At 43.2% G+C, this 22,869-nt stretch overlaps 2 protein-coding genes across 8 annotated transcripts in view; one reads left to right on the top strand and one right to left on the bottom strand.

Moving 5' to 3' along the window:
• LOC100663900 (phospholipase DDHD2) overlaps window positions 1–14,937 on the top strand; it is an 87,619-nt gene extending 72,682 nt beyond the window's left edge. For 2 of the 6 annotated variants that reach the window (XM_064272806.1, XM_010592452.3), the window contains 8 exons: window positions 286–408; window positions 1,635–1,730; window positions 3,007–3,135; window positions 3,242–3,397; window positions 3,670–3,772; window positions 3,913–4,083; window positions 4,906–5,068; window positions 11,800–14,937. In XM_064272806.1, coding sequence (XP_064128876.1) covers window positions 286–408; window positions 1,635–1,730; window positions 3,007–3,135; window positions 3,242–3,397; window positions 3,670–3,772; window positions 3,913–4,083; window positions 4,906–5,068; window positions 11,800–11,881 — 1,023 coding nt within the window. In that variant the 3' untranslated portion in view covers window positions 11,882–14,937. Of the gene's footprint in view, window positions 1–285; window positions 409–1,634; window positions 1,731–3,006; window positions 3,136–3,218; window positions 3,398–3,669; window positions 3,773–3,912; window positions 4,084–4,905; window positions 5,069–11,799 lie in introns of those variants that run through there. The other 4 variants (XM_064272807.1, XM_064272808.1, XM_064272810.1 and 1 more) reach the window with 4 other exon arrangements.
• Window positions 14,938–14,950: 13 nt separating this feature from the next.
• PLPP5 (phospholipid phosphatase 5) lies at window positions 14,951–20,745 on the bottom strand. 2 transcript variants are annotated; one of them, XM_003412407.4, is made up of 7 exons: window positions 20,656–20,745; window positions 20,370–20,478; window positions 19,836–19,926; window positions 19,347–19,410; window positions 18,753–18,877; window positions 17,755–17,925; window positions 14,951–16,103 (listed from the first exon to the last, which is right to left on the bottom strand). In XM_003412407.4, the coding sequence occupies exons 1-7, from the start codon at window positions 20,727–20,729 to the stop codon at window positions 15,940–15,942; spliced, it is 798 nt and encodes a 265-aa protein (XP_003412455.1). In that variant the 5' UTR covers window positions 20,730–20,745; the 3' UTR covers window positions 14,951–15,939. The 2 variants fall into 2 exon arrangements, with proteins under 2 accessions (XP_003412455.1, XP_064128883.1); XM_064272813.1 differs by lacking the exon at window positions 14,951–16,103 and adding an exon at window positions 16,116–16,935.
• Between the last annotated feature and the right edge of the window lie 2,124 nt (window positions 20,746–22,869).

Genomic DNA, 22,869 nt, shown 5'->3' with positions numbered 1-22,869 from the left:
CTAGTAAGAGTTCAGTGAATGTCTGCTAATGATGATGAAGAATACTTTGGTAATCATTCATTCACTCATTCGTTTATTTAAAAACATAGGAAGTTTCAGCTGAAGTTGCAAAAACTTAGATCATTCGCTCACCTTTCCATTTATATTTTGTATAAATTACAGTTTATTTAAAGTTAAGAGACATCTCTGTGGAAACCTTGTGTAATAAATTTCTTTGTCACAAAATAGTATTAAGGAAAATCTAGATGAATTCAGAAAATGTGAGCTTTACAATTTAATTTTTAGGCATCACCAAATATTGATATGGATCAAGGAGACACACCAACACTGGAGGAAGACTTGAAGAAACTTCAGCTTTCAGAGTTCTTTAGTATCTTTGAGAAGGAGAGAGTAGATAAAGAAGCGCTGGTAAAAATCTTTTTTAAACTTTATGCTATATCATTTCAGCATTTTTACTGCTTATCTTCATTGTACTACTTCCTAAGAGCCTGCCTGTTAGCAGCTTTTGAGTCATAAATACTTTGCTATCATTGATAATGTTCTTTAGCATTACTCATGCTTTTTCATTATACAAAGTCCTCTTTGCTTTGTGGAAGTTCAGAGTTCAGAATGGGCAGTGTCAATAAACATACAGCGATAGGGCAAGGACTAAAACAGCTCATCTCAGAGAGAACATGAGAGCAAAAGCATCCTATAAATGACCGTTACTTATTCCAGCTCTTATTTTACTTTCAAGGGCTCTACTGCTGATACTTGTTTATTTACCACTTAATTTTGTTGTGCTTTTTTCTGGTTTGTGATACGTTCATTTATTTGACATATTTAGTAAATGCTTACTGTGATCAGGCGTAGCATACCAAGTTCAGGAGATAAGAGTAGTGAATGAAACAGATTTGGTGTTTGTAGTTTAGTGGGGAAGACACATATTAATCACACAACAACTAATTACATATGTGACAAGTTCTAAGTAGGAAAAGTGCACAGTGATGTCAGGCTGTGCAGTAGGATGAACTAACCTAACTTCCCTAATGAAGTGACACTTAAGCTGAGATCTTTATTGTCAGTCTACTCCATACTTTTTTGTTACTGTATGTTCTTACTGCTTGTGTCTGTAGTCTTCCTCAGGAAGGCTATAGCTGTTAGGTGAGGATGGGAACCAAGAAGGGTTTTTCTGTCATGACCAAAAAACCCAAACCCCTTGCCATTGAGTCAATTCTGACTCGTAGCGACCCTATAGGACAGGGTAGAACTGCCCCATAGAGTTTCCAAAGAGCACCTGGTGGATTTGAACTGCCGACCTTTTGGTTAGCAGCCATAGCTCTTAACCACTATGCCACCAGGGTTTCCTGTCTGTCATGAAGTCATTATTATATATATACTTCTTTAGTTTTTTTTTTTTTCAATAACCCCGTTATCTGTATTACTATAGCATCGATACTGTGGTATTGATACTTTTTATTCGTCTTTAGGCTCTTTTATGAATAGTCTTTCCTTCTCAAAGTTATTGATGATGTTGCATCACTAGGAGGCCAGAGCAATGTAAAGCAAAGAACGACAGAGTGCCTAGAGGCCAGGACATTTACTTTATTTTGTCCGCCTAGAAATAAGAATAATATTTGGTTTTCTTTGCCTAGGCTTTATGTACAGACAAAGATCTTCAGGAAATGGGAATCCCTTTGGGACCAAGAAAGAAGATATTAAACTATTTTAGTGTAAGAAAAACTTCAATGGTATGTGCCTAATATGGTTTGTCAGACCAAACAGTTCTTTGACGTGCATGGTGTATCCTCATGCTTTGTGGGGTACATACTCTGAGGAGCTAAGCAATTTTGATAGTTGGTCTTTGGTTGTCTTTTTAGAAATTAAGCACAGTTTCTTTATCCATGTCCTTAAAAATACCACTAGTATCAGAAGTCTTATCTTTTCTGGACTCCTCCTACCATTCAGTTTTTTTCCATTAAAAAAAAAAATAGCTTTACTGGGATATAATATACATAACTATAAAATTTACCCTTTTAAAGTACACAATTCAGTGGGTTTTAGTATGTTCAGAGTTGTGTAACCATCAACCAGTAAACCAGTCACTGTCAAGTTGATGCCAACTCATGGCACTGCCACGTGTGTCAGAGTACAACTGTGTTTTATAGACTTTTGAATGGCAGATTTTTTGGAAGTAGATTGCCAGGACTTTTTCCCAAGATACTTCTGTGTGGACTTGAACGTCCAACCTTTTGGTTAGCAGCCAAGCATGTTAACGGTTTGCACCATCCAGGGACCCCATGCAACCATTACCACTATCTTATTCCAGAACATTTCTGTCATCCCAAAAAGAAACTCCGCATCCATTACCAGTCACTGCCCACTTTTGTCTCCCCCATCCCATGGCAACCACTAATTCACTTTCTGCCTCTGTGGATTGCCAATTCTGGACATTTCGTATAAGTGGAATCACGTAATATGTGTCTTGTGTGACTGGCCTCTTTACTTAGCTTAATGTTATCAGGGTTCATCCATGTTACAGCATGTATCATTATATCTACCATTCACTTTTTCATTTTCTTGGCCACTGAGTGCCTTTCCATATCCAGCTTTTTAGCAGGTGGCTTGGTTCTTATTTAAGGCTTCCGTTCTTGGCCCAGTGTTTGCATCATTTTCTGTACCCAGAGAGACTTGCCTTGATTCGAGAGGCACAGCAGTCCTCAACATTCCTTCCCATGATGCTCTGCTGTTGTTTTCTGTCGTGATGGTTGCCTAAAGTTTCAATTGCCGCCCAACTAGCTGTGTGCAACTTTTACATCTTAGAGCATGTAGGGATGTCAATTTATAATTTAAGGCAACTGTTGTTTTTATCAGGTTTATCTTGTTCTCTAAGGGATTTCCCTAGATTTACTGGCTACCATTTCAAAACTTTCTCAAACGTCTTTTTAAACCAGTAGAAAACTGTATAATCCTTTAGCTATATTTACTACACAGGAACTCCAGAGAACTATTTTTTTTATTCTTTAGGGCATGAATAGACCAACCCTGCAATCAGTTTCAGGGAGGAGTACGTCTAATATCCCCAAAGAATCTGAGTTCTGCAGTAATACTGATGATACTAGAAATCATACCTTTCTGGATGTTGGCATCGGGCAGGTAACAATACTAATTCTCTTTGGTTGTTTTATGCCTGTCATTGGTATGGCAGGAACTGGTGTGACTTTTGTTTTTAATGACAGATACTTTTATTTCCTCATTCCAGGTATTTGTAAAGTACCCCCGGCTCATCTATAAACCAGAAATATTCTTTGCCTTTGGATCGCCCATTGGGATGTTCCTTACTGTCCGAGGACTAAAAAGAATTGATCCAAACTACAGATTTCCAACGTGCAAAGGTTTCTTCAATATTTATCACCCTGTAAGCATTGTACAGCTGTTGTGGTTTTATCTGAATATTATGGCATATTGGTAAAGAGCATATACTTTTCTGTTGTGTTGACTTGCCTTTTTTCTACAGTATTCTGTAGTGATGAGACAAGTTATGATACTGTTGATCTGGAAGTGTTGTGGCAGAACATCTTACCTTTTTCTAGTGAACCTGTGATTGCTCTTGCTTTAAGGTATACAGTTTCCCAGACTGGCGATCTTTCTTCAGCAGAGGTAAATGTAGCTATTATTTTTCCTATGTAGTTTGATCCTGTGGCCTATAGGATTGAACCAATGGTGGTCCCAGGAGTGGAATTTGAGCCAATGCTGATCCCACATCATAAAGGCAGGAAGCGGATGCACTTAGGTAAGTTTGACCACAGAACTTGATAATTCTGCACCTTCTGGCCAGTGCAGACTAACTGGACCTTACTCATTCTGTTCAGCTGTGTTGGGCCCTCAGGTCTTTGTAAGCCATTTAATGCTCTTTACTCACACGTGTTTCAGAACTGAGAGAGGGCTTGACCCGGATGAGTATGGACCTGAAGAACAACCTGCTAGGTTCCCTGCGGATGGCCTGGAAGTCTTTCACAAGAGCTCCACACCCTGCCTTACAAGCTTCAGAAACTGCAGAAGAAACTGAAGCCGAGCTGGAATCAAGTTCCGAGAAGGCCAGTGGTCAGTGACACTGCACACATTGATTTCCTGCATCATGCCGGATAAGGACTTCATGGTGTGGAGTTCTTATTCTCCCAGGGCCTTCTTATCGCCCCTTTTTGTTGTATAGGACCTATTTTATGGGTCTCAATGGGCCTTTAGCTCTGCCTGCCTTTTCTGTCATCTAATAGCCATAAATTATGGAAAAACAGTATTTGTGAGGAAAAATGTCAAGAGAAACTGAGTATCTGATACCTAGACTTTGAAACATTCCCCACTTGGGAACTGTGGAGGTGATGGGAAGAGCTTTCTCTGTGAAGCCTTTGCTTCTACAAGGGGAAAGTCTGTACATTCATGAGTCGGTTCAGTTCCCTGCAGGACTGATTCATTGTCCTGGCTGAGGACAAGCTAGGATGCTTTCTCTTAACTGAACAGTTAATACTGCATTCTTTTGCCTTAGTTTCTGACTGCCTACAGACCTCTATTCCTGCTTCCATTTTACTTTATAAACCCAAAAGCAGATGAATTAGCTGTGAAAGGTGCAGGTCATGAGATGAGCAAAAAGAAAAAAGGGCACAAAACCAGTGTGACCTGAGGAGCTTTAAAGGGATTGAGAGAAAAAAGAAGAGAACACATTGCCATCAGTCAATTCCGAATCATAGCAACCCTATAGGACAGAGTAGAACTGCCCCATAGGGTTTCCAAGGGGCAGCTTCTAACCAAACCGCCAAGCTTTTTGCTTAGTAGCCAAGCTGTTAATCACTTTGCCAGCAGGGCTCCTAACGGTACAACCGCGGAGGGCTAAGAACTTTTAGATTCTTACCGTGGTTCCTCCATGTCCAGATGTTAACACAGAGGAGACTTCTGACGCAGTTAAAGAAGAAGTTCCACCCATCAATGTGGGAATGCTGAACGGAGGCCAACGCATTGACTATGTGCTACAGGAGAAACCCATTGAGAGTTTTAATGAATATTTATTTGCTTTACAAAGCCATCTGTGCTACTGGTAAGTGGTGGTTTTTGCTTTTGTTTCTGTTTTTTGTCTAACCGTTGCACAGGTATTTGATAGATTTGGAGAAGGGAGGATAGGCCAGGGTACATTTTTTGGGGACTAGAATGATTTCTCATTTAGAAAGTTACAAAATAGCACATTCACGTAGTCATTTAAAGAAACCTGATTTAAACACATTGTTGTTTCATTTAGTTGCATATGGTTGGAGCATGAGGCTAATGATGCCAGCAACTATGAGTTCAATTAGCTTAGTCTTAAAAGTGTGCCCTTTGGGCAGCTCCTGTCTGGAGGCGAGCTGAGAAGGCAGAGGAGGACAGCAGCTGCTTGAATGGACATGGGGAATACAGGGTGGAGAGGAGGAGTGTGCTGTCTCATTAGGGGGAGAGCAGCTGGGAGTACATAGCAAGGAGTGTGTAAGTTTCTGTATGAGAGACTGACTTGATTTGTAAGCTTTCACTTACAATAAAAAAAAAGTGTGCTCTTTTGGCCCTTGGTGGGACAGGATGGGTACATATGAATGAACTAGAACAGGTGCTTTCCTATTGGTAACAGAGTTTTAAGAAAACATTGTTACATCAATATTAAAGGCATTTACAGTAGCTAGAGCAGAATTAATTTTGATTAATTACCCTTTGGATTGCAGAATGGATTATTAGTGCTTATTGAAATTCATACGGTATAACAGAATACAACTTAATCACTTAAAAAATTGAAGTAAAGGATAGTAAAGCTAGGAAAATAAGATGGGTCTGGGGTAAGGTGGAGCCCTGGTGGCGCTGTGCTAAGAGCTTGGCCGCTAACCAAAAAAGGTTGGCAGCTAGAATCCAACGGCTGCTCCTTGGAAACCCTACGGGGCAGTTCTACTCTGTCCCACAGGGCCTCTAAGAGTTGGAATCAACTAGACAGCAGTGGGTTTTTGGTTTCAGCCAAAGGTAAGTGTGTAAAAAATGGATGCTTTAGGGTCCTGCGGTGGTGGGCTGTGTATTCAGTTGAGCTTTCTAATAATAGGCAAAGCAAAGAGGGGAAACAAAGGAGTTCTCAGGAAAATCACATGCCTGCGTGTGCTTTCCTGGTACTGAGACCTCAGAAAGATTTTTCTATTGAATTCCGATAAAGGGATTATCATCTGATGTAATCAATGTCACCTGTATATAATAAATACAATAGAGGTTATTACAGAAAATCAAAGTGCAATTTAGTAAAAGCAATCTTATAAGGGGCCAAAAGAATGCTGTCCAGGAATGATCTCTGCCGATCTGGCCCGATAAAATATCTGAAAAAAGGGTTCTTTTAAAATTTTTGAGTGGGCAGTATATTTCTATGGCTCAGAATTCAAAGAAAGATAAATAATGAAAAGCCTCTCTTCTACCTTGTTCCCTGCCACCTAGCTCCCTTCCTCATATGCTGCTAACATGGACTTCCTAAAATGTCCTTCCAGGGATACATTTTATGCATATATAATACATGTGTGAGTGTGTGTGAATATATTTTTTCCTCCTGTAAAAAAACAGAAATAGTATTATAGGCATTGCTGTGTGCCTTGCTTTTTCTATTAGTATATTTTGGAGTTTGTGTTACCTATTGTATATCACCCAAAACCACTCTTGGCCACTGAGTCAGTTCCACCTTTTAGGACAGAGTAGAACTGCCCCATAGGGTTTTCCAAAGACTAGCTGGTAGATTTGAACAGCTGACCTTTTGGTTAGCAGCTGAGCTCTTAACCACAGCGCCCCCAGGCCTGCACTGTATGTCAGGAGTTTCCTTATTCTCTTTTAGCTGCATACTATTCCACCGTATGGATGTACCAAAATGTATTTAATAGTCTTCTACTGATGGGCATTTTGCTTTTTATGAACCATGTTCATGTCATTTCACCCATTCATGCATGAGTTTATCTGTAAATACTTAAACTGCTGGCCCAAAGGTTATATGCATTCATAATATTGGATAGATAATCGTCAGGTAGAGATTGTACCTTTTTACACTCCTATCAAGAACATGGAAACCCTGGGGGCGTAGTGGTTAAGTGGCTGCTAGCCAAAAGGTCGGCAGTTAGAATCCACCAGGTGCTCCTTGGAAACTCTATGGGGCAGTTCTACTCTGTCCTGTAGGGTCGCTAGGAGTCGGAATTGACTTGACGGCAGTGGGTTTGGTTTTTTTTGGATCAAGAACATGGAAGTCTGTTTCCTCACAGTTTTTCCAACACAGTTTTAATAACTTTTTAAATCTGCCAGTTTGTTGAGTGAAAAATGGTCTCTCACTGTAGTTTCTTTTTTAAAATATATAAAGCTTTTTTGAATCATAATTGGCATACATTCAACTGGATATATTATTTAAAGTGTACAATTTGAGTTCTGACCTGTTTTCACCTATGAAACCATGACCACAATCACAGGCATACATGTGTGAAATCCATCACGCACCCTGTCATTTCCTTTCGCCCCCTTGTCACCATCCCTCTTCTCCTCTTCCCTCCCCTCCCTGTCTCCAGGCACCACTGATGTGCTTCTGTCACTGTAGGTTAGTTTGCATATGACTTTTATGTAAATGGAATCACACAATATGTACTCTTTATTTTTTGGCTTCTTTTGCTCAGGATAATTATTTTGAGATTCTTCCATGTTTTTGCATGTATCAAGGGTTTGTACCTTTATATTGCTAAATAGTATTCCATCGTATGGACGTACCACAATTTGTATAGCCATTCATTTCTTGATGGGTATTTGGGTTGTTTTCAGTTATTACAAACAAAGCTGCTGTGAACATTTCTTGACAAGTCTTTGTATGGACACGTTCTTTAATTTCTCTTGGGTAAATAGCTAGGAGTGGAATGGCTGGGTATTGTCTGGTAAGTGTATCTTTATATATAGGAAACTGCTGAACTCTTCCCACCAGCATTTTACATTCCCACCAACCACGCATGAGAGTTCAGTTATTCTGCATCCTTGCCAGCACTTGGTGTGGTTAGTCTTTTTTACTCTATTTCTTTTTTTATTCTAGATAGGTCATAATGGTATCTTACTCTGGTTTAAATCTGCATTTCCCTAATGACTAATGATGTTGAGCATATTTTCATGTGTTTACCATCTGTATATCTTCTTCAGTGACATGTCTCTTCAAATCTTTTGCTCATTTAAAATATTGGATTGTCTTCTTAATTACTCAATTGTAGGAGTTCTTTGTATATTCCAGTTATAAGTCCTTGTTAGATGTTTTCTCCCAGAGTGTAGCTTGCTTGATTTTTCATTGTCCTAGCAGAGTGTTTGGCAGAGCAAAAGTTTTTGATTTTGATGAAGTCTAATGTATTGACTTGTGCTATTTTGATGGAATCTTTACTAAATGCAAAATCATTAAGATTTTTCCTGTGCTCTAGAAGTTGTATCACTTTAGCTCTTACATTTAGGCCTATGACTCATTTCAAGTCAGTTAATTTTTTTAAAGTAATATTTTATTGAGTTTTTGGTGAAAGTTTGTACAAGGTTAATTTTTGAATATGCTATGAGGTAAGGATTGAGGTTCATCATTTTGCATGTTGTTGTTGTTATTGTTAGTTGATGTGGAATTAGTTCGGACTCATGGCTATGCCATGTGTGTGGAGTAGAACTGCTCCATAGAGTTTTTAAGACTATGACATTTCAGAAGCAGCTCGCTAGGCCTGTCTTCCAGGGCACCTGTGGCTGGTTTTGAACCGCTAATCTTTAGGCTAATAGTTGAGTGCTTAACTGCACCACCCAGTGACTCCTTATTGTTTTGCATAGGGCTAGACAATTGTTCTAGCACCATTTCTTGAAAAGTTTATCCAGATATAGAAACCGTTGAATTGCCTTAATCAATTGACCGTATATGTGTGTATCTGTTTCTGCATTGTCTATTCTCTTCTATTGGTCTATTTGTCTTTACGCCATTAATTGTCTTGATTACTGCAACTTTATAATTACTCTCAAAATCAGGTAGCGTGAGTCCTCCAACTTTGTTCCTTGTATTCAAAGTTGTCTTGGCTATTGTAGCCAAATGTATTATTTGCATTTCCATATATGCTTTAGAATCAATTTGTCAATTTCTACAAAGAAGCTTGCTGGGATTTTGATTGCGTTTTATCTGTAGATGACTTTGGGGAGAATTGACATCTTAATAACACTGAGTCTTCTGATCCATGAACATGATATCTCTTAATGTATTTAGGTCTTTAATTTCTCTCAGCAGTGTTTTGTAGTTTTCAGTGTGCATATCATTGCTGATGTCAGATGAATCCTGGCTGAAAGCAGAGAATACCAGAAGGATACTTACCTGTGTTTTATTGACTATGCAAAGGCATTCAACTGTGTGGATCATAACAAATTATGGATAACATTGTGAAGAATGGGAATTCCAGAACACTTAATTGTGCTCATGAGGAACCTTTACATAGATCAAGAGGCAGTTGTTCGGACAGAACAAGGGGATACTGATTGGTTTAAAGTTAGGAAAGGTGTGTGTCAGGGTTGTATCCTTTCACCATACCTTTTCAATCTGTATCTGAGCAAATAATCCGAGAAGCTGGACTACATGAAGAAGAACGGGGCATCAGGATTGGAGGAAGACTCATTAACAACCTGTGTTATGCAGATGACACAACCCTGCTTGCTAAAAAGTGAAGAGGACTTGAAGCACTTATTAATGAAGATCAGAAACCACAGCCTTCAGTATGGATTGCACCTCAACATAAAGATGACAAAAATCCTTACAACTGGACCAATAAGCAACATCATGATAAATGGAGAAAAGACTGAAGTTGTCAAGGATTTCATTTTACTTGGATCCAGAGTCAACAGCCATGGAAGCAGCAGTCAAGAAATAAAAAGACGCATTGCACTGGGTAAATCTGCTGCAAAGGACCTCTTTAAAGTGTTGGAAAGCAAAGATACCACCTGAAGACCAAGGTGCTCCTGACCCAAGCCATGGTATTTTCAATCTCATCATATACATGTGAAAGCTGGACAATGAATAGGGAAGACCAGAGAAGAACTGATGCCTTTGAGTTGTGTTGCTGGCGAAGAATATTGAAGATACCATGGACTGCCAAAAGAACGAACAAATCTCTCTTGGAAGAAGTGCAACCAGAATGCTCCTTAGAAGGAAGGGTGGCGAGACTGTGTCTTACATACTTTGGACACAGCGTCAGGAGGGATCAGTCCCTGGAGAAGGACATCATGCTTGGCAAAGTACAGGGTCAGCGGAAAAGAGGAAGACCCTCGACGAGGTGGATTGACACAGTGGCCGCAACAATGAGCTCAAGCATAACGACGATTGTAAGGATGGCGCGGGACCAGGCAGTGTTTCATTCTGTTGTGCATAGGGTTGCCATGAGTCGGAACTGACTCCACCAGACCTGATAACAATGATGTCACGCCCACTACAGCTTTAAATTGAATTTTTCCTATTATGAATAAGGTTGAACGTGCTGACATATAAAAGGGCCATTTTTATTTCCTTTTCTGGGAGTTATCTATACCCTCTACTCCTTTTTATATTGAAATGCTGGTCCTTTTCTTCTAAGTCTGTGATACATGTTGCAAATACCTTGTCCCCAGTTTGTGTTTTGATATTGCCTATATTGGTTTTGCTGTATAGAAAACTTTGATTTTTACAGTCAGATTTGTGACTTTTTAATTAGTCAGATTTTGGCTTCGGAAATTTGTGTCGTACTTAGTAAGATCTTCCTTATTCTCCCAAAAAATCCTTACCATAGTTTATTCTAATATTGTTTCATTTTTGTATGTCAATCCTTGACTCACTTCAGATTTATCCTAAGATACGGATTGAGCCAATTTATTTTTTTCCACATGGCTATCCAGTTGTCTCAACACTAGTCATTGATTTGAGATTCTAACTTTATCGTATATTAAATGCTATATGTATTTCGGACTATTTCTGAACTTCCTGTACTTTTCTATTGATCTGTTTATACACCGAGATCACACCATTTTAATTAAGGATTTATAATATGTTTTAATATCTGGTAGAGCTAATTCCCCCTGGTTAGTGTCAGAGTTTCTTAACCTGGGGGTCTGTTTATGGAGTTTGTGAGGGACGGGGGAAGTTTGTGAATCCAGTGAAATTCTATTTATAATTTTGGGCACATATGCATATGTGATCTTTTCTGGGGAGAAATCTGTGGGTTTCATTAGATTCTCAAAAGGATCTATGACTCCAAAAATGTAGAACAGCAGATCTAGAGGAATGTTTGAGCCATATATCCTTAAGGCAGTCCTTCATGAATGTTACTTTTATGTAATCGCATTTTGTTATGAACTGGATATAATTGTTCGCACGCAGAGTAAGGTTTGGAAGGTGAATGAGAAATTGGTAACGCTGGTGGTCGGAAGATGGGAACCGGTGGTGAGGAACAGAGGTGGGAGGGGGACTTCGTTAGTATGCCCTTCTATATCTTTGGGGTTTTGAACTACATGATTGTATTACCTTTTCAGAAAAAAACAGTAACATTTTAAAAATTACAGTGACCAATCGCGGATGTCGCTTCCAAACTGCCCCAAGAATGAGCTCTCTGGAAAGGATAATTCTTGGTTGTCTACCAGTACTGACATCACCCTAGCTCTGCTTTTTTTGCAGTAGTAAAAAATGAACTTGCAAGGCGGTTGAGTGGATTAAGTGAAATATTGTCTGTAAAGCATCTAGGACAAATGTTAGTTCCCTCTTTTCTCAGCCTTACCGTTTTCCCTTTACAGGGAGTCTGAAGATACAGTATTGCTGGTCCTCAAAGAAATCTACCAAACCCAGGGCATCTCCCTTGATCAGCCTTTACAGTAGACATGACCCATCTGTGGCTGCTTAATGTAAGTTTTTAATCGTCACGTATCCGGGATAGTCCTCAACATTCCTGACATGTTACAAGAAACTACGGAACCGCAAGCTCGCTACAAATACACTTTTCTGTTGTCTGTCACCAGCATCTAGGTTACTGTTCATTTTCAGAAGGACTCTGGTTCAGATGCATGGGGAAAAGCACAGTAGCTCACTCAGGGGAAGACTGGTGTATGTTGGGTTAGTGATTTCATCCCATAACACCTGTTGTTTTCAGGATCTTAAGAGTTGTGATCATCTAAGAGTTTCCGTGATAACAGTTATAATTTAAATCACAAACAGCCCATCCAGCATTTTAAACTGTTCAGCCTTTACATGTGTAACGAGAGTCTGCGTGCTAGCCTGTGGCATTCTCTCTGCCTGCCTTCCATTGTGACCGCATGCCGACCTCTTTTCCCCCTCTCTTCCCCAGCCGGACACTGAGGGAGGCTTCCCCAGAAAACCCACCTGTTGGCTGCTACGGTTTTCCTCTCCTCAGCTGCATCCATGTCCTGCATGTTGCCTGCCACTTACCCACAACTGGGGTCTTTGGAAGATAATCTTCCTTTTAGGAATGAGAGGAGAAGCAAAGGGAAGGCCCGGTTACTGATTTCGTTTAAAGAACTTGCCATTCTTCATGGCTGGGGGTGGTTCGCATCTTTAACGCTTTAATGATAGTGTATAGGTGCCACAGTTCGATGCTTTCTTACTTGAGATGGTATAAAGTCGGTTTTGGGTTTGATTTATTTTTGGTCAGGTAGACATTTTTCTAGGAAATGATTGCTTATCTTTAGAAAAGCTTGCAGCTTGGAAAGCAAATTCTTGAGATTCTGAAGGCATTTGGGGATACACTCCTGTCTTGTTGTCTGCACTTGAAGACTAAGTCTACGTGGGGATAAAAAAGGTTTTGTCAGGCAGGCAGTTTCTTTTTGAACCAACTTTTCTTTCCTACATGTACTGGATGAAGAATGATGAGAATGTGGCTTTGAAAGGCTATTGTTTCCTCTCTACAGACACCTGACAGGCTGATTATTGCCAGGAATCATGGATGCTGTGCGTTGTTTTTACGCTGTTTGAGCTGCTGTAAGAGTGTAAAGTGGATGATTTAGATCCCACTAGATACATCTTCATAGAGCATAAATGTTACATAGCCTAGGCCTGCCCTTTTATATCATACTTCAAATTTGGAGACTGAAGATGAAGTTTGACTTAGTTATTTGATAAGAGCTTCTATTCTTATGTTTAGGGTAAAGTTGTAAGAGCTGACAAATCTGAAGTAGCATAGCTTTGACTGGCAGTTAGGTTGTAAATAAAATCTTCTAGTGGTACCTTTATGGTGAAACAAAACTTCTGTCAGTCACCTGACATGTCCACTTGGGCAAAGGCCACATTGTTTGTCCTCTTTAAAAACATTTTGTAAACATCATAGTCTTCTTAGGCACCCACAACCCAGAATGCTTATTTAAAAGGCACTTGGTTACGCACAACCCAGAATGCTTACTTAAAAGGCACTTTTTTTTGGCATAGCAGATAGGTTTGGAAGGAGGAAATGTTTAATTCAACTTACTCTGAAAGAAAAACCTGTGCCTGTAGGGTCCCAGGTATAGCTCATGTAGGATCAGGGCCAGCTGAGCCTGGAATGCACAGAGTGAGGCTTACCTTGCAGACCACAGGGGATTGTAGGCTAAGTTTTTCAAGGCATCTGCCCACCACTTTGCAGTAGCTGTTTTCTTCCGCACTGGTTGGAGGTAGTTCTCTTTATGAGGGTCCTTTATACTCTCTCTCAGATTTCCACAGGCCCCTCCTTAGAGAGTAGCATAGGTAGACCAACTGCGTTTTGTTTTTATATAAAAGGTTTTTTTTTTTTTTGTAAATGTATCATGGAATCCAAAGTACTGGCATTTAATATTCACTTGAGCCATCCCTCAGGCAGGCAACAGTGGTCTTTATCCCTTTCTGGAGAGGGAAGGGAAGGTTAATTAGTGTCGCCCTGGAGATGGTGAAGGAGAGGTTGGGGTATAGTCTGAGCCTGGCCTTTCCTCGTCCTTCTGCTTACAGAATAATGCTGACTAAGCCACTAAGACGTTTCACATATAGGGAATATTTTCCATATTAAATAAACCCTGAGTTTCAAGAAAGGGTTACTGAGAATTAAGTAGCACTCATTTATATTAAAGAGAAAACTTTTTTCACGTTTCTGTCTTCAAATTTAAATTTACTCTTCATATTAGCAGAATAGATAGTATTTAAAAGTAAACCAAAGGACAAGGAAGAGTGAGTCCCTGCCACCAAAGATGGACAGTATGACCCTGGAGACCTGGATGAGCCACTATTTGTACTGATGGTCGTGAGGGGTGGGTTAACGGTAAGAGAGCTTTATATCTCATCCATACACCTGTGGTATTATTATGGGGTCATAAGCTTGATTAAAATCTTTTATTTAGTTTTATATTATTTGCACTATTTCAGTTGTATCATGTGCAATTTCTTGACCAAATCTATGTGTAAACCCTGGAACGGCCTTGTTTTGTACGTAGTCCCAGCTGCAGAATTAGTATCACTTCCTTCAGCGTGGACAGATTCATGGCACCAATGAGGTTTCTAACATTTGCACTTTTGAAATGTTTGTTTTTTACGTGATTGTATTTAAAACTTCAGTAAATACTTAAATAAAACTCTATTGACCAGTTGCCTGTGTTTACCTGGCTTCATCTATCATAAAGAAAATTAATACAGTAACCATTTTCTCTTCCCCTATATATTACTGAAACAAGTTTTAAAAACGAAAGTTTTGGGCAAAGAACTAATATTTAAGTTCCTTTCCCTTGACTGGCGTTTTCACTGTCATAAGCAGATATAGTTCTGCATTTAGAGCATGACAGTTACAATGTGATCACTGAGAATCGTTCAGCATCTGTAAACATCAGTCACTGCTACAGACAACACGGCTGAATCGCTTCTGTCCGACGGGGAATCAAGTGCTGTACTTCCAAAATGTTCCCTGCCCCCTAAGTGGTGCTATACGTACAAGAAAAAGCACATTTACACTTTATTTGAATGTTGACTTTGCTGAAGGAAAAGATGCACTGAAAACAGAAAAAAAAAAATACATAAGACAAGGTCATATTTAAAGTATGATCACAATAAAATGGCAGGTGTAGGTCGTACAGCAGCAGGTCTGATGAGATCCCACAACTGGTCCTTAATATCCTGTTGTGGAAAGGGGACAGAATAAGGCTCATTTATCCTCCAGTTAAATGTGGTTTTTCCTTCCCGCCTTAGCCACTTGGGAGATCTTCAGTAATAAATGCCGGGAAAGCAGCTCATGAGCCACAGTTTAAAGACAGATGAGGTAGAAACAGGTATGAGTTTTTAGTCCTGAAATCACACTTCTGACCATTTTCTTCTTTTTCATTGTGCTCACTTGGCAGCACAGCAGACTGTATATGCCCACGGTATTCAGAACAGACAGCAGTATCTGGCCGGACTGAGATCAGCTGTGTGTGATAAATCAGCCCAAAGTGTACGTTTTCCTATTTAAGGCTTGATGAAATTCTCAGCAGAGAACGGACAGTAATTCAGTTGTTCATGTCCTGGATTTTACAATTTTGGGCTACGGGGAAGTGGAGATTAAGTTGTTATAGTTTCACTGTAGCGTTGAGGATAAAGTCGGGCTGTGTAAAGGCTTCTCTGTGACAAGATCCTTCCAAGAACGGCATTTAAATTAAGTGTAAAAACACTGCAGACCTGGGGATTTCAACCTGAATCATATTCCGAAGCTTTTCGAGGACCCTAGAAAGATCCCTTTTACCAGAATGTGTGGTGTCCATGGAAAAGGCCCTTGGCTCCTCATGGTGGATCCGTGTAAGCAGGAGAAACCTGCAGACGCACGTGCAGGCAGAACGCTGCGCGGCACAGGTCTTCGCTTCACCTCTGCAGAGGTAAAAAGGCCAGAAGTTTGGCCTGTGCGCGGTCCATTGAGGAGGGGCTGATTCACCTGGCTTCCACTGGTGTAGGTCCAATTTCTACACGTCAAAGCGATCGGGATCACCAAGCTTCTTCTGTACAGTGGGAAGTACGAGTCTGTCCTGAAACGGTTTATGGCATTCTTCATCTGTCAGTGGGGGATAGTACTGCCTGTAGCAGACGTAGGCAAAAGTCAGGCCAATCACGGATCCAACTAGGACATCTGAAGGGAGAACAGAGAAGGCCTTCATCATATTAGACTTGGACTCCTAAAGTTACCTAAACACCACACGGTACGGAGGACTTGGCCCGCCAGGTTAGTCTACTTACTGGGGCTACAAAAACCCTAAATTCCAGGTTTATGGTTTCTTTATGTTTTCTTAGTTTTATCAGATAGTTACAAGATGACCATTATCGGGTCGTCAGTTCCCTAAATACAAATCAAAACATACCTTTTTTTTTGCTCTTATGGATATTTATTGTGCTTTCGGTGAAAGTTGACAGAGCAAATTAGTTTCTCATTAAACAGTTAATATGCATATTGTTTTGTGACATTGGCTGCCAGCCCTGCAATGTGGCAGCACACATTGACCTTGGGTTCCCCATTTCCATTCGTCTAGCTTTCCTGTCCTGGCCTGCCTTTTTGTCCTTGCCCCGGGGCTGGTGTGCCTAGTTAGTCTCGTATACATGGTTGAACTATGTGTATTATTGTTTTATGGGCCTGACTAATCTTTGGCTGAAGGGTGAGCCTCACGAGTGGCGTCATTACTGAGCTATAAAAGTGTCTGGAGGCCGTACTCTCGGGGTTTCTCCATTCTTTGTCAGATCAGTAAGTCTGGTCTTTTTTTTGTGAGTTTGAATTTTGTTCTACATTTTTCTCCAGCTCTGTCTGGGACCGTCTAGTGTGATCCCTGTCAGAGCAGTCCGTGGTGGTAGCTGGGCACCATCTAGTTGTGCTGGACTCAGTCTGATGGAGGCCGTGGTAGTTGTGATCCGTTAGTCCTTTGGACTAATCTTTGCCTTGTGTCTGTGGTTTTCTTCATTCTCCCTTGCTCCTGATGGGGTGAGACCAGTGGAGTATCTTAGGTGGCCGCTCACAAGCCTTTAAGACCCCAGATGCTACTCGCTACAGGAAGATGTAGAACATTATAAACTATGTTATGCCGATTGAGCTAGATGTCCCCGAGATCATGGTCCCCAGCCCTGAGCCCAGAAACTTGGTCCCTCAGGGTCAAAACACAGCGTTAGTTAATAAGTCTTGTTCAGAGTACAGTAAACTGGAATTTAATTTAGAAGAATTAACAAAGGTTCACTTGATGATATTAACTCTTTTTCACCATTTCGGAGTTCAAGAGAAAAGAATAAACTGTTCAAGAGTTGCCTCCATTTGTAAAACATTAGGGTATTCTTTAAAACAGGGCTTCTGAGAGCCTCTGGGCAATACCGTTAACTGGGAATTGTGGGTTTTCTTTGAAAATAGTCTATAACTTGGCTGTTTTACTTTATCACCCAATTTAAACTTCTTAGTTTTAATTACAATTTTGTTTTCTTAAATTTCCTGTTTCTGAACAAAAATCTCATGATAATGAACTTGATTTTTATTTATTTTAAAAACAGTAAGTTCAGCTTTGAGATTTGTTTTTAAAAATTCCTTGTTAGATGAGTTCATTCTGCATTTATGAGGCTTCAAAGTAAAGGAAAAATTAGGAAGCCCTTCCTTGGTGATCACTTTAAAAGATAACAGAGCGCTTTCTCATCCACAGATAGCAACGCGTACCCTTGATACAGAACCCAGAGCAGCTCCTCTGCCTGGTGCTGGGGGTAAAAAGAGGAGTGAAAACAGGGAAGCTTCTGTGGCATGAACCCTTGCTCACCTTGCCAGTGATGCTTATAGTCACAGGTGCGGGACAGTGCAATCACAGCTGCGAAAAGTAAGGGTGACAGAAAGGCACAGAACCTCCAGGATTTCCCACGGCCCTGTGGTGTGAAGCAGTGTAGCTTCCCTGCCAGGTAGAAGGAAGCAAAGGCCAGGCCTGCAAATGCAACTAAAACAGAGAAAACCTGTAAGTCTGTGTCTTTTAAAGGAAGCTACCTCACTTGTCTCCACATAGGAGGCAGGGGCGTGACATGTTTTCCCTTTTTTTTGTACATGTCTGCTGTGGATCATTGATTATGAAGGAGAAGGAAACAGAAAAATGAAGGACTTTGTGTCCCAAAGATAATATTTTACCTAAAAATACTTTTCAGAATACTAGCTATACGGCTTTGGACAGTTACTTAACTTCTCGATGCTTTAATTTCCTCATGTATAAATGGGCGTAATAAATATAACAATGGGCTGGTGTGAGATCAAATAAAAGTCTAAAATGCTTTTCAAAGTACCTGGCACACAGTCTTCAGTAAAGGTTAGTGTTTTTATGGAGCCCTGGTAGCGCAATGGTTAAGCATTCAGCTGCTAACCAAAAGGTTGGCAGTTCAAATCCACCAGCCACTCCTCAGAAACCCTATGGGGCAGTTCTGCTCTGTCCTGTAGGGTTGCTATGAGTCGGAATCAACTGGATGGCAGTGGGTTTGGTTTTGGGTTTAGTATTTTTATGATTGCTACAATATTGCAGGATTTATACAAATAAAAAACTAATAAAATGTGCAGCCCTCATGAAGATAAACTACCTCCTCTGTCCTTGAATATGTAATTCAATAATAATTGAGGCTCAGGCTTGTAAAACCTTAAGGTTATTAAAGAAGGGGGGCCTCCAATTTCTAGATACAAGTAACAGGAGTAGTCAGATGTTCCCATCTCCACGAGCTTCCTAGGTTAAATTCAGAGATCCAAAAACACGGATAGATGTAGAGTTGATAACGCTGTTCATACAGGAAGAATGTCCACTAGGAAAGCTCTTGCGGCCCTCATTCACCACGTCCTTGTCCCCTGTGCATATCAGGTCGGGACGGGCTTGCCCATCAGGGAAGCAGCGGTAGAAGAAATCTGGGCGTGGCCTGGAAGAAATAAGCATAGTGTGAACACAGATCACTTACAGCTCTAAAATTCAGGTTTCAGTTTTCTCAGACATACTAACCTTACCAAACAGCATGGCAAGCAAGCACTGGAGCTGTGTTAGGATAGTCACCACACTAACAAAGAATGTTATTTCCAGGTTATCATTTCAATTAGGGGAGGGGAGTAAAGCACCAGTCCAGCACGTGACTGTTTTCAGGGCAAACAGTGAATAACACTGCAGCTTCCAGGGGCACTCATGAGGACAGAGGCCGCTGTGGTTGTCAGTGGGCAATGCTGGGGGCAGAGAGGAGCAGAGGTGCCGCCTGGAAGCCCGGGATACAGGGAAAGGAGGGAGGCTTAGATGAGAAAGATTAGACTGAGACCAAAAGAGAAATACGTGGGATGGAGAGCCATTAACTATTCTTTTCTGAAGGGGCTGAGGCAGATACGGGGGTGGCTAACTCTTACCTTCCCACTATCAGTTTTACTGTGTTGGTGAAGACACCATTCAGAGCCAGGGCAAGGCTGGCAGCTGGAAAGCAAAAAACTTACTATTTTTCTGTCTCACAGGGCAACAACGGGGGTATGAAGGGGGTTGTTAGCTGCTGTTGAGGTGGCCCCCAATTCATGGCAACCCTTGACTCATGGCGACCCCATGCATGGTGGGATCAGACCGCTGTGATCGACAGGGTTTTCATTGGCTGTTTCCAGTAGATCACTAGGTTTTTCTCCCTAGTCTGAGTCTGGGAGCTCCGCTGAACCCTGCGCACTGCAGCAGGACGGTGGTGGCACTGAGTGCACTGGTCCAGAACTGAGCCCAGGTCCCCCGTGTGGAAGGTGAGCATCCTACCACCGAACCACCACTGCTTCGTAAGTGCTTTAGGAATGCGGAATTCAGTGGCCTGCACACCACTACGAAGACAAGACAACCCCAAGGCAGGAAGGGTTAGCGCTTACCCAGGCAGGCTTGTCTGCTGTCCATGGTGTCTGCCTTCTTGAGACATTTGGCCAGCAGGATCAGTGACAGAGGAGAGAGAAATGCAATGACCTGGACCAGAATATGTCAAAGGTCAAAGGAAACTAGTTGCTAAAGCAGCTCTTACAGGGAAGAGGGACAGAAGTGACACAGCAGAGCTCAGTGTCAGCCCTAACAGTTCCCTGTAAGTAGGGGTCCTCAGGGCCTGTTGTGCATCTATGGTGTGACTGGGGGTCAGTCGGTTCCACCAGGTAAATAACACTGTCACCCGTTTTTCAAAATGACCAGTCACCTCGGGCTGTCCTAAGGAGCAGAGCTAACAAAAGAAAATGCCTCCTGAGCCAAAAAAGAATGACATCTTGCTCTCTAAATGCGGGTCTCAAACATCTAGACATTAGAATCTTGAACAAAACCAAGAAAGGGAGCAGTACGTTCCTACAAGGGTCATTTTGGAGCCACAAGGACCACGTTCCCGCCCCTGGGCACAGGGTCAGCAGGGATACTTCACCACGCACCAACATGGGCTTGGTGGGGACATACTCCGCTTCCACGTACGGGTTCCGGTAAAGCCACATCTCCTCCGGCTGGATCAGCCTCTGGAAGGGAGCGAGCAGCTCCGTCACCCTAAAGGGGAAACAAAAAGGCAGAGCACGTCGGCTGGCGTCCTCTCCGGGCCCGAGGGCTGCTCCTGCGGACTGGAAGCTCCCATCTCGGCCCGGGGCTCCCAGATTTCCACGCGGGGCGCGGACGGCCTCTCCTGACTGCCGGCCTCTCCCCGGGCCCGGTCCGCAAATCGCTTACAGGAAGGCCGCGAACAGCGCGATCCGGACGCCCACTTCGGCCCCCAAGGCCGCCACCGCCACCGCCTTCCCCATCCGGCCCGCACGTCCCTCCGACGCCGCGCTGACGTGGCCCCGGGTGCGGCGGAGACGCGGGGGCGGTCCTAGGGGGACGGGGGCGGTCCTGGGGGCGGCCCTAGGGGGACGGGGGGGCGGTCATGGGGAGGCGGGGGACGGTGCTGAGGGGGAGGCGGGGGGGCGGTCCTGGGGACGGGGGGCGGTCCTAGGGGGGGCCGGGGGTTGGTCCTGGGGAGACGGGGGGCAGCCCTAGGGGGACGGGGGCGGTCCTGGGGGCGGTCCTGGGGAGACGGGGGGCGGTCCTAGGGGGACGGGGGCGGTCCTGGGGAGACGGGGGGCTACCCTAGGGGGGACGGGGGCGGTCCGTGGAGGGGGGACAGAGGCGGTCCTGGGGGAGACGGGGGGCGGCCCTAGGGACGGGGGGCGGTCCTGGGGGCGGTCCTAGGGGGACGGGGGGGCGGTCGTGGGGAGGCGGGGGACAGTGCTGAGGGGGGGCGGTCCTGGGGACGGGGGGCGGTCCTGGGGAGACGGGGGGGCGGCCCTAGGGGGGACGGGGGGCGGCCCTGGGGGGGCGGTCATGGGGGCCGGGGGGCGGTCCCGGGGGGCCCGGAGTTGGTCCCGGGAGGGGAGACGGGGGTCGGTCCGTGGGGTGGGGCGGTCCTGGGGGGCGACAGGTGGCGGTCTTAGGGGGGACGGGGTTGGTCCCAGGGCGGTCCTGAGGCGGGTGGGCAGTCCGGGGTGGGATGGAGGGGCAGTCCTGGCTAGGCGGACCGGGGGACGGGGGAGTAGGTCCTGGGCAGTCGGCGCGGGGACGCTGGGGGGAGGGTGGTGGGGGCCCAGGCAGTCCGGGGCGGGGGGTGGGCAGTCGGACGAGGGGCGGAGCGGCCGGAGGGGAGGCGGTCCCCGAGGGGAAGGCATTCGGCCACCTCCACTCCCCAAGCAGGTCAGCAATCCCGCGGCTTCTAATTAGGACCGGTAGCTTCGCCTGCGTTCTGAGGGGACCCTCTAGCAAAGGGCACGTGAAGCAAGCCGTGCTGGGCATCAGTGAGCTGGCTCCCCGGTGGCCACCGGAGCAGCTAGTAACCTTTGCGGGAGAAACCAATTCGATCTCCCCTCCATCCTTCACCACCCAGCTGGCGCCTAGGTTTTCTCCTTCCACACCAAAGCAAGGAGCAACATTCTGCAAGGATCTTTCCTCCAAGTATCAAAGCCAAACAAAACCCCACGTTTTAGGATCCAGGTCTCTTCCAATAGCACCGCGGTGTTTTGAAGGAGGATAGACCTAGCTCTCACACAAGGCTCCGATGCGGGGTAGGCCTAGCCGGCTGGGGTTGCATATGTTCCGCCACCCCTCCCCCAATGCTGGTCTTCTGCCCAGTGAGTTGCAGCAAGAAATGACATGCGAAGTACAAGTCCACATATTTAATTTGGAACATACAGGACAATTTATTGAAGTCAGTCTCAAGCAAAATCTGAAATCAGTGGAATGTCATTAAAAATCTTTCCAAATTAATCCTCACGGAAGCAAAAAACACATTTGAATTCCAAAGTATTTGTAAAATAAAAAAGGCAAAATCTCGGTAAATATAATGTACAAAAATTATATGTCCCTACCAGCACACACAATCAGTAAGAAGCTTAAATATTACAGGCAATCCTAAATACACTATAACTAGTCCACAATCAGCTGTTTATGTACAGGTTAACCAAGCTTTACACATTTCACACTCTGCAATAAAACATAGGCCCATCGACAAAATCCCCCAAATATTATATATCTTGAAGTCTATGTAGCAACATCAAGTCATCATACAGTAACGCCCTAGTGGAACACTCCCAGGGAAAATAACACTAATCTGTTAGTGTCAAGAGCTTCTAGCCAAGTCACAGAAACTCAAAAGAGACTGACTTTAGTGAATACTGATGCTTTGTTATTAAAGACTCAAGTCTCAAGTGATTTAGGCAAAATAACATTTCACAGGATCTACAAAGTTTATTACAGATAAACAAAGTACAGAAACAACCAGTCTACAAAGGTCATTATCATAAAGATCACAAGGAAATGAAAACGGAATCTGTAGGTATCTGTGTTTGTTGTGCAGTATCACTCAGTGTGGATACAAATGAGTTTCTCATATCGACTCCAAATAGGCACACA

This window comes from Loxodonta africana, chromosome 19 (assembly GCF_030014295.1).
Source record: "Loxodonta africana isolate mLoxAfr1 chromosome 19, mLoxAfr1.hap2, whole genome shotgun sequence".
NCBI classification, from domain to species: Eukaryota; Metazoa; Chordata; class Mammalia; order Proboscidea; family Elephantidae; genus Loxodonta; species Loxodonta africana.
The sequence above is the reverse complement of the archived record's forward strand: the minus strand, read 5'-3'. Positions and strand labels throughout refer to the sequence as shown.

What these genes read in the sequence shown, in the direction of transcription:
- PLPP5 (XM_003412407.4), bottom strand. Translation starts at nt 20,729, where the DNA reads ATGGGGAAGGCGGTGGCGGTGGCGGCCTTGGGGGCCGAAGTGGGCGTC. An exon ending in TCCCCACCAAGCCCATGTTG is followed by an intron (nt 19,927 to 20,369) that starts GTGCGTGGTGAA and finishes ATTCTGGTCCAG; the next exon opens with GTCATTGCATTTCTCTCTCC. An exon ending in GTAAAACTGATAGTGGGAAG is followed by an intron (nt 18,878 to 19,346) that starts GTAAGAGTTAGC and finishes TATTTCTTCCAG; the next exon opens with GCCACGCCCAGATTTCTTCT.